The following is a 16,280-nucleotide window of genomic DNA, read 5'->3' on the forward strand; positions in this document are numbered from 1 at the left end:
TTTGCGCGCATGACTTTCCCAAATCAACTTCCCGTGCACCTGCTTCTCCTCCCTGTGTGAGTGTGTAACTTTGACGTCCTCCCTTGGATTAGAAATCTCTGGAAATGGTTCGGCTGTCCTCGAACTCGAGAGTGCAGTCCGGGGCCGGGCTCTACTGGCCCGGTCGAGTTGCGGAACTAGTGCCACGTCGGGGCTCGGCCGCCTGGGACGCTGAGTCCCGACGTAAAGCGCGGACCTCCCGGGCCAGGGCTGATCTCTGCGGGACGCTAGGGTAACGGAAAGGCCGCTTCTGCTCGGGACCTGGGACGCCGGGAGGGACCTGATTAATCGAGGTTCTTGGGTATGCGAATGGGTTTGGGGGTTCTCCTTTGGGGCCATGGGAGCCCTCGGACCTGCGTGGTTGGTTCACAGAGAACCACCTCGCCCCTTCCCTGGCCTCTTTCCCACCTTCCGCAGCTCGACGCAGCCAGGTCGATAGCTGGTTAATGCGGAGGAAGCATCTCCCCGGCTCATGGTTTTGTCTTTTCCTTCAGGAAGAGCTGAGTTTTAAAAAGTGAGCGTTTCATCCGGGCATTTACAGCGCATCCCACAGTCTCCCCACCTCGGAATCTGGCTCTTGACTCTCTGCGGTCCGGTGCCACCATTTGGTGCAAACTCTGGGGTTCAGGGCCGTCGAGGCTCGAGGTCGGACACCTAGGAAGCACTCTGGGAAATAATGGTACCCTCAATTTTGTAACCCCTGGATTTTCCGTGAGAAGGTGACTCCATGATTCCCGAAGCCACTTGGCTGAGAGGTTTAACTGGCAACGAAATCAGGCGCGGGGGAAACATTTCAAAGCCACAGCTTCCCCTGACATCATCTCCTCTGGGGAGACTCCAGCTATGGCCAACGCCAGGTATCAGGCAGAGAAGCAGGTGGGGAAGGGATATAGGAAAGACCTCGCCCGAATTTGAGAAGGCCGCACGTCAGTTTCCCCAATCGAACGCCAAACTGGTGGCCCCCAAACTTTCTCTTGTCTCCCTCCCGCACACCACCCCCCCCCCCCCCCCCCCGCCGCCCGCCGCCCGAAATTCTTCTCTGGAGCCACTGCCCTGTGCGAAGACCGGTGAAAGGAGATGGGGAGTGAGGGGTGGGGTCAAAACTGGCAGTTCATTCCTGAACTGGACTGCCCAGAGCTGCTTAGACTGGAGAGACAGGCGGGCGGAGGCTCTCCGATCCCTCCGCTCCGGTGGAATTCGGATTCAATTCCTCAATCAATCAGCGCGCGGCGGCCAGTTTCCGCCTCACAGCCGGGACTGGCCACTCCATGACCGAGTCACCGCCCCCGTGCTGTCCCTGGGGCGCTACCGCTGCAGGCCTGGCCTGTGTGTCGGTCGCTGCCGCGGCCTAAAGCTTTTAGCCCCGAGTCGCTGTGATTCCGGGAATTTCAATCCCGCGGTCGGCTGCACGCCCTAATCCATGAGGGTGGGCGTTGGGATACTGGGATTTCAGGTTTGATTGAGGAAATACCCCACAGATAACCAAAAGTCTTGCCTGCCATCCCCACCGGAGACGGTGATAGGATCTCTACAGAAAGAAAACAGTTTGGCACGGTGACCAGGGAGCAGAGGAAAGGGTAGGGAAACGAAGGGTGTCTCCGGACTGAAAATTCCAATATACAAACTTCTAGAAGCGCTCTCGCAAAGTTCCTGGAGCTTCCTCCACCTGGCTCTCTGCTCCCCCCCCCCCCACGCCTACCCGCTTAAGACGCCGCTAGGCTCGACATCCCAGCGTTGGCTGCCCAGGGTCCCCAGGGGGTCCACACTGCAGCCCCTGCCGAGGCAGAGCCCGCCATTTCTAATGAGAGGTTCGCACCCGGACACAGGCGCCGTTAAAGTAGCTGATTTCAGGGTTTGGTGCTCTGGGTAGGGGGCTGCTCGCTCCCCTGGGGAATGAGATGGCCTTTGAAGGCTCCACTAGAACGCACCCCCTCGCCCCTCGTACCACTCCTCTAGCTTCTTCCCTACTCCGCTGAGGGTGGCCTAGCATCTAGAGGTGCAAGCCGAAAAAGGGGCCCGGGCCGAGGGCAGCCCCAGCGCCTACGCTGGACCGAGATCCGGTCCCGACCCAGGCCCGGCGCTGGGGCGGGGAGAGAGGTACCGAGGGCCGGGCAGCGGGGAGGGGCGGGCTGACCCAGTACTAACCCGCGTCCCGGCGCCTCCCGCTGCCCCTCCCGGCGCAGGCCGGAGGGGGCGGGCAGGGACTCCGAGCGCCCGGGCTCGCGTCCCCGCCCCGCCCCGCCCTGCGCGCAGTGTCCTCCGGGGTGGGCGGCCTCGCCTGGAAGGCGCCCCGGCGATTGGCGACTCGGGAAGGAGACGCGAGGAAAAGTCGAATAAGAGGGCGAGACGTCAGACCCGAGATTTGGGGAAGGGCAGGGGAGGAGGTGAGGGCGGGGACGGACACACAGACACAGCCTCAGACACCGATCCACGGATCCACACCCCCCGCACGGCACCTTAAGTGTCCCCAACTTTAGGCCGCCTGAGCCCAGGGCGCCGCCGAGGCCAGGGGTGGGGGTGGTGGGGGGGGTTATGCGAGTAGGCAGAGTGAGATAAAAAGAGGAGAGAAGAAAGAGTGAACGGAGCAGAAAGGGGAGAAGAGAGAAGGAATAAAGAGAACGGAAAAGCAGGAGAGGGAAAAGAGTTTCCGAGAGTCCAGGAGAGTGAAAGAGCCCGAAGGAGCGGAAGCGATCCTAGGGGCAAGAGGAGCTCAGAGAGGGAGGGAAGAGGAAGGGCGAGGAGGGGGAGTGAAAACTAGAGGAGGGCGAAGGAAGCGAGGCGCGACACTGCTCGGGGAGAGGAGGGCAGTGAGGAGCGAGGCGCTGGCAGAGGCTGCTCGGGCTGGCAAGAGGAGGGAGCGCGGCGCAGAGAGGAGGGGCTTGCGGGCCCGTAGAAATGTCAATCAGAGCCCGGAGCCCCGGGAATCTCCGCCAATCTGTTCGGACCTGACCTGGCTCCTCGCCGCCGCCGCCGCCGCCGCCGCCGCCGCGGAGCAGATCAATAGGCGAACGCCGAGCGCCGCTCAGCGCGGGAGGCAGCGCGGCCCCAGCCCGGCCCAGCCCCCGATGCGCGCCGGAGCCCGCGGGCGGCGCTGAGCAGGGCGGCCCCGGGGGCCGGGCCCCCTCTCCGTCCGTGCCCCGCGGGCCATCATGTCCTTCCCCCAGCTCGGATACCAGTACATCCGTCCGCTCTACCCACCCGAGCGCCCGGGGGCCGCCAGCGGCGGCGGCAACGCTGGGGCCCGGGGCGGCCCGGGAGCCGGAGCCTCGGAGCTGGCCGCCTCCGGGTCCCTGTCCAACGTGCTCTCCTCCGTGTACGGGGCGCCCTATGCCGCGGCAGCAGCGGCTGCCGCAGCCGCCCAAGGCTACGGTGCCTTTCTGCCCTACGCCGCCGAGCTGCCCATCTTCCCGCAGCTGGTAAGCGCCCAGGGAGCCGGGGTGGGGTGGAGGAGGGCTGGAGAGCTGGGGCGCGGGAAGAGGTGAGCGCGCGGGAGTAGATGAGCGCGGCCCAGGCCGGGAGGGTGGAGGCGGCGACGGCTAGGGCTCACCCGCGCTCTCTCCGCGCGTGTCCCTTCCCTCTCCATGTGCGTACAGGGCGCGCAGTACGAGCTGAAAGACAGCCCCGGGGTGCAGCATCCGGCCGCGGCCGCCGCGTTTCCGCACCCGCACCCCGCTTTCTACCCGTATGGCCAGTACCAGTTCGGGGACCCGTCCCGTCCCAAGAACGCCACCCGGGAAAGCACTAGCACGCTCAAGGCCTGGCTCAACGAGCACCGCAAGAACCCCTACCCCACCAAGGGCGAGAAGATCATGCTGGCCATCATCACCAAGATGACCCTCACCCAGGTGTCCACCTGGTTCGCCAACGCGCGCCGGCGCCTCAAGAAAGAGAACAAGATGACTTGGGCGCCCCGCAGCCGCACCGACGAGGAGGGCAACGCCTACGGGAGCGAGCGCGAGGAGGAAGACGAGGAGGAGGACGAAGAAGACAGCAAACGCGAGCTGGAGCTGGAGGAGGAGGAGCTCGTGGGGGAGGAGGAGGACACGGGGGGCGAGGGCCTGGCGGACGACGACGAGGACGAGGAGATCGATTTGGAGAACTTAGACGGTGCGGCCACGGGGCCTGAGCTCGCCTTGGCTGGGGCGGAACACAGGGACGGCGACCTCGGCCTGAGACCCATTTCAGACTCCAAGAATAGCGACTCGGACGACAGCTCGGAGGGCCTGGAGGAGCGTCCACTGCCGGTGTTGAGTCTGGCCCCAGCGCCACCGCCGGTGGCCGCGGTCCCGCCGTCTCCGCCCTCGCCGCCTGCGGGCCTGGACCCCTGCGCTCCCGCGCCAGCGCCCGCCTCAGCCCTGCAGAAGCCCAAGATCTGGTCCCTGGCCGAGACGGCCACAAGCCCGGACAACCCGCGCCCCTCGCCTCCGGGCGCTGGGGGTTCTCCCCCTGGAGCCGCCGTCGCGCCCCCAGCCCTGCAGCTCTCTCCGGCCGCCGCGGCCGCCGCGGCTCACAGACTCGTCTCGGCGCCTCTGAGCAAGTTCCCCGCTTGGACCAACCGGCCGTTCCCAGGCCCGCCGCCGGGGCCCCGCCCGCACCCACTCTCCCTTCTCGGCTCGGCCCCTCCACACCTGCTGGGACTTCCCGGAGCCTCGGGCCACCCGGCCGCCGCCGCCGCTGCCTTCGCTCGGCCGGCGGAGCCCGAGGGCGGAACAGGTGACTACTGAGCACTGGGTGCGGAGGGAGGGGGTGGGTTCTGGGGGTCGCCAGGGGGCAGACGGAGATGGGCACGACCCCGGGGACGCAGGACGCTTACCACCCCGCGCCTGCCTCGAGCGGCCCTGAGTGCTGGAATGGAGCGCTCTAAAGGCCTTCCTTTTTCTTCCCCGCTTCCCTTAGATCGCTGTAGTGCCTTGGAAGTGGAGAAAAAGTTACTCAAGACAGCCTTCCAGCCCGTGCCCAGGCGGTAAGAGAGCCCGCGGTAGGGGCAATGGTGGGACAGGCAAGTGGGGGAGGAACGAACGCGGAGGCCCACTCGGCTTTTGCCCCCCCGGGAACGCCGCCGGGACGCGCTTTAGCAAGTGAAGGAACCCCACAGCCCTCCGTAGTCCCCGCGGGCCCACAGCCGGCTTGGCCTTCCCGGTCCTGGCACCCGGGCGCGGCCCAGGGTATGGCGCGGTGGGCGCCGGAGCCCGGCCTGGCCAGCAGGTCCCTGGAGCGGGCGGCGGCTCTGGGACGCCCCCTCAGGGGTCTTCCAGCCCAGACCTCGGGTCTGAAGCCTTGCTGCCCTTCTGATAGTTACACCGGGAGCCCAACTTCTGCAGCTGGAACGCAGCTGACACTGAGACACCTCCCAGACCTCCCTCTGGCCTCAGCCCCCACGTTGGGTCTCCCGGTCCTAGGCAGCGCCGGTACCTCGGAACTCTTACTACTACCATTGCTTCTTTCTTCCAGGCCCCAGAACCACCTGGATGCCGCTCTGGTCCTCTCGGCTCTCTCCTCGTCTTAGTACTTATTTTTAAAAAATTTTAAATCGTTGTAATAATTGTAAAAAAAAAAATTGCTCTGTATAGTTATGACTTGTAAGCATGTCCGTGTATGAATACCTTTAAAAAAAAAAACTAAACAAAAAAAAAAGAAAAAGAAAAAAAGAAATAAAGTCCCCCTGAGTCCTCCCCAAGTATAGCTTCTGTACCCCACATTAGCTGAGTTTGTGAGGGTTTTTTTTTTTTTTTTTTGGTTTGGTTGATTTTGGGGGGTGGAGTTTCCGTGAGAATAAGCGTGTCTGACTTTTTTTGTATATACAGCAAAATGTACATATGTGTGAACCAAATTGTACAAGAAAGTATCTATTTTTGGCTAAATAAATGAGCTGTTGCCACTTTGACTATAAGCTGCCTGTCTGACCGCCCCCCCACCAATGATGGATCTATTTGGTTTCTATTTTGTTTTATTTTATCCACTCCCCACACCCCCCATGTTTAAAGAGTCGCTGGGATCAGCGGAAAGGGAGAATAAGACCATTTTTTCCGAGGAGAGCAGTGACGGAGGAGACAGAGAAGTGGTGGGCCTGGGCTCGCCCTTGGAGGTGAGGCAGTTGCAGAAGTCCGGGGGGCGCCCATGGGAAAGGGCAGAGAAGACAGCGGGGAAACCGACATGATGCCCTCCAAGGAGCCTGAGTGGTTGGACCCACCCTGCCGGTCCACTGTAGAGCCTACTCTGATGACAAAGCAGAAAGACTCAGAAGGGTCTGGAAGCTGAAGGACTAGGGTGGGAAGTTCTCATCACTCCAGCAACCCCATTCTTAGATAGGCACAACTGAGGTTTGCTCAGTCCAAACTCTTTCCAACTTAATTGCGCCCCTAGACTCTTCCTTCTAGATACAAGGGTGTGGGGTGGCGGCGAGTAGGGCGAGGGTATGGAGGAGCCGGCAGCCTAGGGCTGCCCATCGTTTCTTCTTGGTGCCTGTGCCCAGCCCGAATGGAGAGTTGGGGACCCAAGTCCTGGTAGTATCTGTGCGTCTTGGCACCCCAGCGGGTTTTTCCCAAGTGCCCTGGAAGGACAGCTTTCTGGGCTCCCGTGGAGGGGAACAGGGGTGTTCCCCGCCCGTAGTACCTGTGTATCCTGGATTGAAGCTCTCCGCCTGTCCGGGGGTGGGCTGGCTGGGGGAGGGAGCCAGGAAATTTGGGGCTGGAGCTCCCTCTACAGGACAAAAGCGCCACTAGGCACCTACCTCTGGCGGCCTCTCCAGCCAGGACAGGCCAGACCCTCCGCGGCCCCTTCCTGCTCCCTCCTCGACCTCTTGTCTTCTCTTTCAGTCCGCCAGCCTGGCCCAACTCTGACTTGAACAAGTTGTAGGGAGCACGGGAAGAGTGCCGCCGAAGCAGGGGGTACCTTGTTTATACCCCAGTCCCCAGGTTTAATTGGTAAACTTACAGGGTGGCTGGATATCAGGTGTTTGTCCCCACCCACCCCCCTGTGTGGGGGGCCTGTGGCAGTCCCGCGGGTCCCCTGGGAGGTTTGGAAAGAGCTTGCAGACCCAAAGCCATAGAACAAGGCACAGCATGTTCAATTTAGTGTACACTTCTAGGGCCGGCCAGAGCAGGGTAGGTCATGGAAGGCCCCATCCATGTCTCAGGCAGCTCCCGCATGGCCCCCAGGGAACCACACAGAATCTGGGTAAACAGAGTGTGGTGGCCCCTAGGGGCAAGGGGGAAAGAGGGTCTGTTGGTGGCCAGTATGAGTTGGTGGCCTTTCCCAGAGCGCTGGTGAAACAGGTTGGTCTCTGAGCAAAGACCTTCCAAGGGATGCTGCGACTCCCTTCTTGCCTCTGCCCCAGAGGTGGGAGATGTCTCTCAGGTTCCCTCCCCTTCCAGCTCTGTATCAGTAGTGTTTGTGGGGTTCAGACTCCTTCCCAGGTCCCAGAAGCGGGCTGTGGTCCAGCTCAGGCACTGGGCATGGCGGCCTGCCACATGGAACGGGCTTCAACTCTGGGTCTTAAACGTCAGAGGCCAGGGTTTCGGGTCCAGGCAGAGGCCTCTGCTGTTGGCCTGAGTATCTTGAGGTAGGCGGTCAGCTAGTGCCTTCAGGCTTCATTGTGGCGCAGACCCAGCTCTCCAGTCTCCAGCCTGTGAAACTCTGGGCAGATAATTAACTTCTCTGTGCTCTATTTCCTCATCTGTGAAATGGGAATCATGGCACCTACCTCACAGGAGGAGCCAATGAGAGAAAGCAGGTCTCGTGCTGACATGCCCAGGGAAGGTAAATAGCCCTAGTCTTACTAATACACTATTCCAGACTCCCAGACCCCTTTCTTCACCTCTGGGCACAATTCTGTCCACCCACTCCCCTCAACCATGACAATGAGGTATGTGGCTTCCAAGCACCTCAGGACCCAGGTCAACCCAGGGAGAAAGGTAAGTCCCCAAACCAGGGCGATCAGGGGAGGGGTCACAGCAGCAGGCAGATAGCCTTTCCACGTGGAACGACCACCAAGGGAGGAGGGAAGGCATCTGCTCACAGGGAGGTGGGTGTGGAGAGGCCAAGCCAAGCTGGGAAAGGTCTGACCCGCCCCCCTGTCCTTGGTGACTCTCTAGTGTAAACCCTGCAGCCAGCTCACCTCTTCAGACCAGCTCATTCCAGGGATAATGGTCGCCGGATGAGACCAGTTTTGCCCCTACTGGAAGGGCGGGGTTTGGGGGGTGCCAGAGGAAAGCTGGGGGAGACCTGGGAGTGGCTTCTCTGTCCCACAGAACACATGGGCCCTTCACATGGCCCCATACTGACCCCCATAAGAGAATGCGATCAAAACGAAAAAGATCCCATGGGCTTTCTAGCCAAAATAGGGCAGAGGAAGCAGCTCTCCTCTCCATTTCACCAGAAACAAGTTCTCCGTCCTCCTCCTTGAGCCACCCCCTCCTCTCCCTCCTTTCAGGGATCCCAGGAAGTGCCCCTGACCACACTTTATTGTGCGGATCTAAAATTTTAAAAAGAAAAAGGAAGCTAGAGGGGTAGGGTTCACAGAGAGAGAGAGAGAGAGAGAAGGAAGCCAGAGAAGAACAAGGAGTAAGAGAGAGAGAATATCTGGGAATCCTATCCTGGGTCCTGATTAAGCTTCAATTAGAAATAAAATATGTCAATCACACCGCCTGGAAGGGGTTCCTGCTGTCGGGGCTGGTTATGCAAAGCACGCCAAGGTGTGTGGGGATAATCAATTAGGTCAGAGGAAGGAGTGTATGTCACTGCTTCCCTCATTATCTGTATGGAGCTGGAGGGTGGGGGGGGCATCATCGGGCCAGAGAGCCAGAGGAGAATAAAATTATCTCCCTAAGTGATGGCCCACCTCTGGGACTGGGACAGTCACCGTTTCCAATTGAATTTATTTTCACGGGAATACAGGGAGGAGGAAGCGGGGTCCGGTCAGAGGGCAACATGGGAAAGCTAGTGCAGCAGAGGCTTCCCCTGGAGTGGAGAGGAAAGGGTGCTCCAGCCACCTACCTGCCCCAGGTGAGGAGAGAGGAGAGGGCAGGGCATCACCTGCTGAGCCGGTGGTCTCCAGGCCCCCTGGAGGGACTACCCACTGTCTCAGGCCTGAGCTTTGGAAGGTAAGCAACAGGGATTGAATGCTTGGGTAAGAATTGGATGTCACACATCTTCACTGATTTGTTGGGACTTTCCATCAGGAAGTCTGGCTTTAGGCCTCATTATTCGTGTCTTTCTAGAACGTTCTCTGTATCCTGTAACTCCTGGCTGCATGTACCCTCTGCCTCTACCAAATGAAAAAGGGCAATCAAGGGTATAGACAGATTGCATCTGTGGCTAGAGCTACCTCCAACTTGAGTAGAGGCAAGTATCATCCCAACTCGAGGCTCCGCGTTCACCAGCTGCGTGATGGTGGGGACTGGATTAGATGAATTTGTTCCAAGCCAAGGTTGTCTCATATTGGGCATTAATGGAGGGGGGCCCATAACCTCTCCGGATGTTGCCTCCTGATCCTGATCAGCCTTGTCATCGGATCCAGCCAGCCAACATGACCCCATTGAAGATGTCCCCCAATGATTGTATCAGGGTCAACCTGGCTTACATGGAGCTCCTGCTTCCCTCCCAACAGAGGCTCCAGCCCCTCTAAAGACCATCCCGATTGTTTGCGTGGAAAACCCCACAAGGCGTCTTTTCCCGAGGGTGGAAGGGGTGAGTAGCCAGGGCAAGCTTTGGAAGAGGTCCTGAGGTAGAGCAGTAGTTCCCTGCTGGGGGAGCCCCCACTCCCAGGACACATGGCAATATCTGAGGACACTTTCCACTGCCATGACTGGGATGCTGCTGGAATGTCATGGTTGGAGACCAGAGATGTGGATGACACCAGGGATGCTGTCCCACAGACACAGGTAGGCCCTGATGGCAGAGAATCATGGGGCCCAAATTGTACATCATGCCTCCGTCGAGAAATCAAGGAGGGGAGGGAGGGGGGAGGTGGCTGGGGCGATTAGAGCAGTATGTTTTCTCCCAGAAACACACAGCTTGCGGTGGGAAACCTTAAAGAAGAATGCTAAGGGGGGGGGGGTGCCTTTTGCTCTTTAAGACGTATCACCCTGGAAGGGGGCCAAGGGGGTGAGAGGGCATAAGCAGGAAACTTGGCCAGCCTGGAAACTGGTATAGTAGGTTTCGGCTCCCTGAACTGCTGGACGTGGGACCATCTCAGGAGGGAGAGACAGAGTCATCTCCAAAGAGGATGTGTGTCTGGAAATTTGGGGCCTTTCTCCCTGGATATTTATATCAGGTGCAGGTTACGGGAATGTTCTCATAGATGAAAGCCTGACTCCCGTGGTTTGGCTCATAATTGCCACCTCTGAACCACTGCCAGCCCTTCCTGCGCATAAATGTGCCCATTTATTTACCTACTTATTTTACCCCAGAGCAGGTGTGTGTGTGTGTGTGAGGGAGTGTGCACACACATGGGTGTGCGTGAGTGTGCGCGGTTGTGTGGGTGCAGTTGTATGTGTGTGAGAGTGTCCGTGGGTGCATGTGGGTGTGTGAGTGTGCACAGGTGCGTGTGGGAGCATGTAGGTGTGCGGGTGTGGATGTGTGTGTGTGTGCATGTGCATGGGTGTGTGTGAGAGAGTGTGCACGTGTGCGTGGGGGTGAGTATGTGGATGCATGTGGGAACGCGTGTGTACATGCGGATGTGTAAGCGTGGGGGGGTGAGGGTGTGGATGTGGGGGGTGCGTTTGTGAGTGTGTTTGCGGGCGTGGGTGTGGATGTGTGGGTGCACGTGGGTGTGCGTGGGGGTGCGTGGGTCTGTGGGTCCCGTGTCAGGAAGCAGGAAGGAGACAAAGGCCGGGTAAGGTCTTACTCGGGCCCGGCCGTCTAGGGCGAGCAGGCTGTGATTTCATGGTTTTTGTGCGGGCGGCGAGCCCCACATTCTCCCACTGCTCTAGGCCGCTAACAAGTGGGCCCGCAGCCCTCCAGGGCCTTTGGAGTGCACTCATCTGAGAGATTGTGCTTTTCTCAGCCGCTCAGATTTATTTTGCTAAAGTTACAGGGCAATTATGGAAATGCGCCCTTTGAAGCTGGGCTGATTTCTCTTTATTTTCTTCTCCCTGACAAAGCAGAGCTTCCCTGCCTCTTGTGGGCTTTTTAAAAAAATTTTTTTTTTACCCTGCTCTCTCTTTCTCTCTTCCCTCTCTCTTCTTTTTCCTGATAATTATTAGATAGCGGGAGTTTCCAGGGGTAATTTGAAAAAATCTTTTGAACACTGATAAAAATGTATGTAGATTAAAATGACGTTACTATTATTTTAACGCTATGGTTTTTGTTTGGTTGGTTTTTTTTTTTTTTAATGGGATTTTGATGACCAGGAGGGGAGAAATGAATTAATGATAGCAAGAGACAGGCACCTCATGCCCAGATTGTGGGCCTAGAACATTCTTGCCAGCCTAGGGCCCGGCGTGGGGAGGCCCACGACTGCCTGGCAGGCCACCTGGCCTCCTAGGGCTCCCCCTGGGCTCCCAGAATGCTTAGCTCCACAAATTCAACAGGATGAATGCCCTGCTCCCCTTTCCTCACATGTCAGGACCAAGAGGCCCAGACTCAACAGAGCTGTGTTTTCTGGGCTTTGTACATTATTTCTCACTGTTGCACGGAATCTGGAAGCTCTGTGTGAACCAACCCAACTTATTTCCCTCTTCCCAGCCTGTTTTGCTTGACTTGACGCTGGGGTGTTGAGGAAAAGTGTCTGTAGCCAGATGGTGTCAACCTCAGTGCTGGTGAGGCCTTCGATGGGGAAAGTGGCCTGCTTAGTGGGGGGAGGGGAGTTCCCTCAGTTTCTATTTTTTAGTGTGGCTTTGAAGTTTTCTTTGTCCATATTTTTCTTTGCTCCTTCCTTCCTCCTTTCTTGTCTTGGGGGGGAATGGCTCATTATCTATATACAAACACTAACAGGAAGTCTCCTCGCCCTCAAGAGCTTGGTGTTGGCCTCAGTAGCTGGAGTGGAGGCCATGTCATGTCCTAGTTCCTTTACTCTATTTCATAAAATAAAATAAACTGGAGTTAAGTGCATATTATTTAATAGGCCTAACTCTTAACCATGCTAACCCCTTCCCATGAATTTTAGTTCACTATCACAACCTCCATCTTGGGGAGGGGAGGGACCCGATGAAGAAATTAAGGCTTAAAGACAACGTCAGCTTAAGAGACTCTTCTGGTACTAGGCAGAACATTCCATAGGCTATGCTGCTGTCTGGATAAAAAGGGTAATATGCATTTGTTTGTACAAAGAGCTGGTGTAGTTGCCTCAGGGAAAGGACCCAAGCAGCTGGGGGTCAAGGACAGGAGGGATATTTTCTCAGTCTCTCTTCATTTGCTCCTTTTGAACCATTGGAATGTGTTAGCTCTTCAAAAAGGTTTTTTTGTTTGTAAATAACTAAAATGCAAGAGAGGGAGAGAGTGAGAGGTCAGACAGATGGACAGGCAGAAAGCAACTTCTCTGGATCTCACAGCATTCATTGATTCACTGATACCCACAGATATCCTCCCATACCTGTAGGGGTGGGGCCGTGTGCCTTGGGTTCAAATGTCTTGGTTTGAATCCCAGCTCCAGTGCTCCCTGTGTGACCTTGAGCTGTGTGACTGACTGCACCTCTCTGGGCTTTGCTCCCTCATAAAACAGAAAGAGCCATTATCACTTTCCCTTCCTCATAGACCGTTGAGAGGATGAAAGGAATTCATTCACACTTAGAACAGTGCGCCAAGACTAAGGATTTGCCTTGTGCATAATAATTACCTGATAAATCACAAATATTATTTGTATTAATGATGACAACAAGCACCCTAGGCGATGGGTATGATTGCCCCATTTTATAGGTAGGTAAACCCAAACTCAGCCACTTGCTCAATGAGACCAATAGTCATGGAGTCAGCATTCTGATCCAGTCTGCCACTTGCTCAAGCAACAGGATTTGGGGTGGAGTGCTCATCGGCTGTGACGCGGCTTTGCTCTTGCCCCACCTGCTTCCCCGATCCAATCGAGCCTGCCCTTGTCTTAGGAGGGACCAAGAGCCTAAACAGCCCCAGTCCACCACCTCCTCCTGCAGCCCTGCCATTTCCACCACAAAGTCAGCCAAGTTCAACGGCATATAAGTGGCTGTGTCACAGGCACCAACTTGAACTGTTGCCTTTAAATTAAATTTTCAGAGTAAGTACAGGACAGGTTGAAGATCTCTGTCCACTCGTTCAGTTCCTTCTCACTTTCCATCCTGGTGGAAAGGGATTTTCGGTATAGTTACACACCGGTGTCTTGCTGGAAGCGGCCATCCGTATTAGTGAAATAAAGGCTAGTCCTTCTTCCAGATCTCTTTTCACCATGTGCTCCCTGCAGCAGCAGCAATCTGGGAGCTTGTTAGAAATGCAGATGCTCAGGCCCCTCCCAGCTCCCCTGACTCGGAATCTGCATCTTCCTAGCATTCTCCGGGAGAATGTGTGTGCATATTCAAGTGTGAGAAGCGCTGGTCCTTATGCTCTCCAGTAAGACCTCTGGCCCTTCCAGAATGGAAACAGCAACAGTCTCTGGGACTTGGACCTCCATGGGATAAGCAGGATGGAGGATGCAGGGTGGGGGTGGGTAGAGCAAAGGGGAGGAAAGGAAGGTATGAGAGAGGTCAAGGGAGAAGGTGCCAGGCATCAACCTGAGGTTGAATTTAGCAGGATGTAAGACCTATGGTGCTCCTTCCTCTACCCTGAAGCATGTTCAAGGTTGGCTGTAACACTGGGCTCTTCGTGGCCACAGCCTCTGCCCACAAGCAGAGGTTGGACCCAAAGTGGAGTGCCAGAGTGCGCCTTCTCTTGTGCTTGTTTTCAAAATCTTATTTAGGAGCTTGTATCTTACTCCATGATATTCTGCTGTTTGTCTGACTATAAAAGTAGTTTTTCTTCAAAAGACCCCCATGGGTCCTATGGCTTTGCTACATCCTGGGACATTTCTGGGTACCCTGGAGGTCTGCTGATGTGGCCCAAGAAACTTGGGGACATGGGATCAACATAGAGCTGGATCCCCATGTCTTGGGTGTGTGACTAAGGACAGAAGAATAGGGGGTTGGGCTGGGGGAGCTCTTGGGGATCCGTGATTGGCTTCAGGTCAGTAGAACTTTAAGGCTTGGCATCCCCCCCTTCTCTTCATCGTCCCTTTCCCTCGTTTCCCCTCTTACCCTTGAACCTGAGCTGAAGGGTGCATCTTGAGCCTGGGGATTCTCTCGGGGCTGGGTGCATCCCAGGGCCTCCTATTACCATTTACTCTGTAAATAGTCCCTGAGTGCCTTGCTGCTTTCGGATTCGGTGATTAAATTGGGCTTTTCCTAGCTTCCTCTCAGATCATTAGGCGAGTATAAAATTTGCAAGTATTTTGTGAAATAAAAATGATTAAAAACTCCACCATAGGGACGCCTGGGTGGCTCAGTTGGTTAAGCAGCTGCCTTCGGCTCAGGTCATGATCCCAGCGTCCTGGGATCGAGTCCCACATCGGGCTCCTTGCTTGGCAGCGAGCCTGCTTCTCCCTCTGCCTCTGCCTGCCACTCTGTCTGCCTGTGCTCACTCTCGCTTCTCTCTCTATGACAAATAAATAAATAAAATCTTTAAAAAAAAAAAAACTCCACCATAAATATCATTTTGTAAAAATATTTTTAATAATTATCAGATATAAGTTTAAATACAATTATAAAGTATAATCCTTATATTGGAATATATGTGCTACGGAAGCAAGCACTAAGTATCATCATTATACAAGCGTTACTGGGGCACTAGAGTTACCCTTCGTTCAGCTTTGCCCTGTGACAGGAACTTGGCCTCATGCTTTTCTAGGCAAAGTCAGCCAGAGAATATGGTTTAAAGGCAAGAGTCATTTCCATTTATAGTTGTCCTATGTCTTCTCCCCGCCATTCCCGAGCGCCCCCAAACAGACACCAGCCCGTCCCGAGCACCCAAATATTAAGTTGCCGTTGGGACTATTTTTGAGATCAGTCAGTAAGGTCGGGACTGGGGCGGGGTGGGGGGAGTCCCTGTCACCTGCTGTCACTGGTTTTCCAAGATGCTCCTTTATTGTCCACATAACAGGCCAGGAGGTCTCCACACCAGGGTCTGTCTTCCCGGCAAGACTCCTGACCTTTCAGGTCCTGGAATACAGCAGAAGAACAGGATGGCACGGCCCTGCTGGAAACAGGACTTGGGAAAGGGCCATAGGCTCAGTTGCTTGCTCCACAGCACGCAGAAGGGCCATTGCCAAAAAATATAATTATCCAGAAATGTGGGACAGAGACGCTGCAGGAGAGAGGGGCTGAGCAGAAGGGCAGTAGAAGACTGGGACAGAAGGGCGGGCAGAGGCAGAGCTGATCCGATGGGTGGGCAGCGTCCTTCTCCATCAGCGGCGAGCTGGGACAAGGGAGTAGGAGACACCTGCTGTTAGGGTAGACTCATCTGTCAACTAGGAGCTTCTAAGGAAGCTGTCTCGACTCTTCGAACCTTCCAAGAAAGAAGCCCCTTCCATCCTACAAAATCATGGATGGTCAAACTCACTCTGAGAAAGGAGAATCAGGCAGTCCCTCCCAGAGGAACCCACCCAGGGGAATCTCCCTGGTCCTCAGATGGGACACTGGTGATGGGAGCCAAAGATGGGCTACCAGGCTGCCCATGGAGAAACCACAGTAGAGTATGTTCATCTTGCTGCCTCTGGGATCTATGGCTTATCGACTTTCAAGCAGCGGCTGAGACTATTCGGAATGTTTTGGTGTGACAGTTCCAGAATGCTGGTGTTCCTCTTTGCTCCAGCATCACCCCTTTGAGGTACAATACAGGAGTATTAAGGGCAGGTTATAGGGCATCTCTGAACAGATACGAGGATCTCCAACCCTGAGAACGTGTCCTAACACACACAAGCACATAGGTGTGACATTCAAAATATTTAACAGCTTGGATGTCCCTGGCATCAGAGCTGGCGAGGTCCTGATGCCTCCTGCTCTGTGCCAGCATGGACAGGTCAGTTTATGAGTCATGGGAATGTCTGGGAGGTCCCTGGGGAGAGCCAGAATGAAAGAGGGGACACTTGGGGGATCTCAGGGCAGCCCTCTTTACCAACTGCCATGGAATAATTTCTATATTTTCAAAACAGAAATAACTGGATATTTACTTACAAAAGAATACTGTTGGATCCCTTTCTTATTTCATACGCAAAAATCATCTCAAAATGTACCAGGGACTTAATT

At 56.0% G+C, this 16,280-nt stretch overlaps 1 protein-coding gene across 1 annotated transcript; it reads left to right on the forward strand.

The window, feature by feature from the left end:
- The first annotated feature begins 2,425 nt into the window (after window positions 1–2,425).
- On the forward strand, window positions 2,426–5,923 carry IRX3 (iroquois homeobox 3). The gene is made up of 4 exons (XM_047712233.1): window positions 2,426–3,455; window positions 3,633–4,752; window positions 4,936–5,002; window positions 5,491–5,923. The coding sequence occupies exons 1-4, from the start codon at window positions 3,189–3,191 to the stop codon at window positions 5,543–5,545; spliced, it is 1,509 nt and encodes a 502-aa protein (XP_047568189.1). The 5' UTR covers window positions 2,426–3,188; the 3' UTR covers window positions 5,546–5,923.
- Window positions 5,924–16,280: the final 10,357 nt, after the last annotated feature.

Source organism: Lutra lutra, chromosome 17 (genome assembly GCF_902655055.1).
Source record: "Lutra lutra chromosome 17, mLutLut1.2, whole genome shotgun sequence".
Taxonomy (NCBI): domain Eukaryota; kingdom Metazoa; phylum Chordata; class Mammalia; order Carnivora; family Mustelidae; genus Lutra; species Lutra lutra.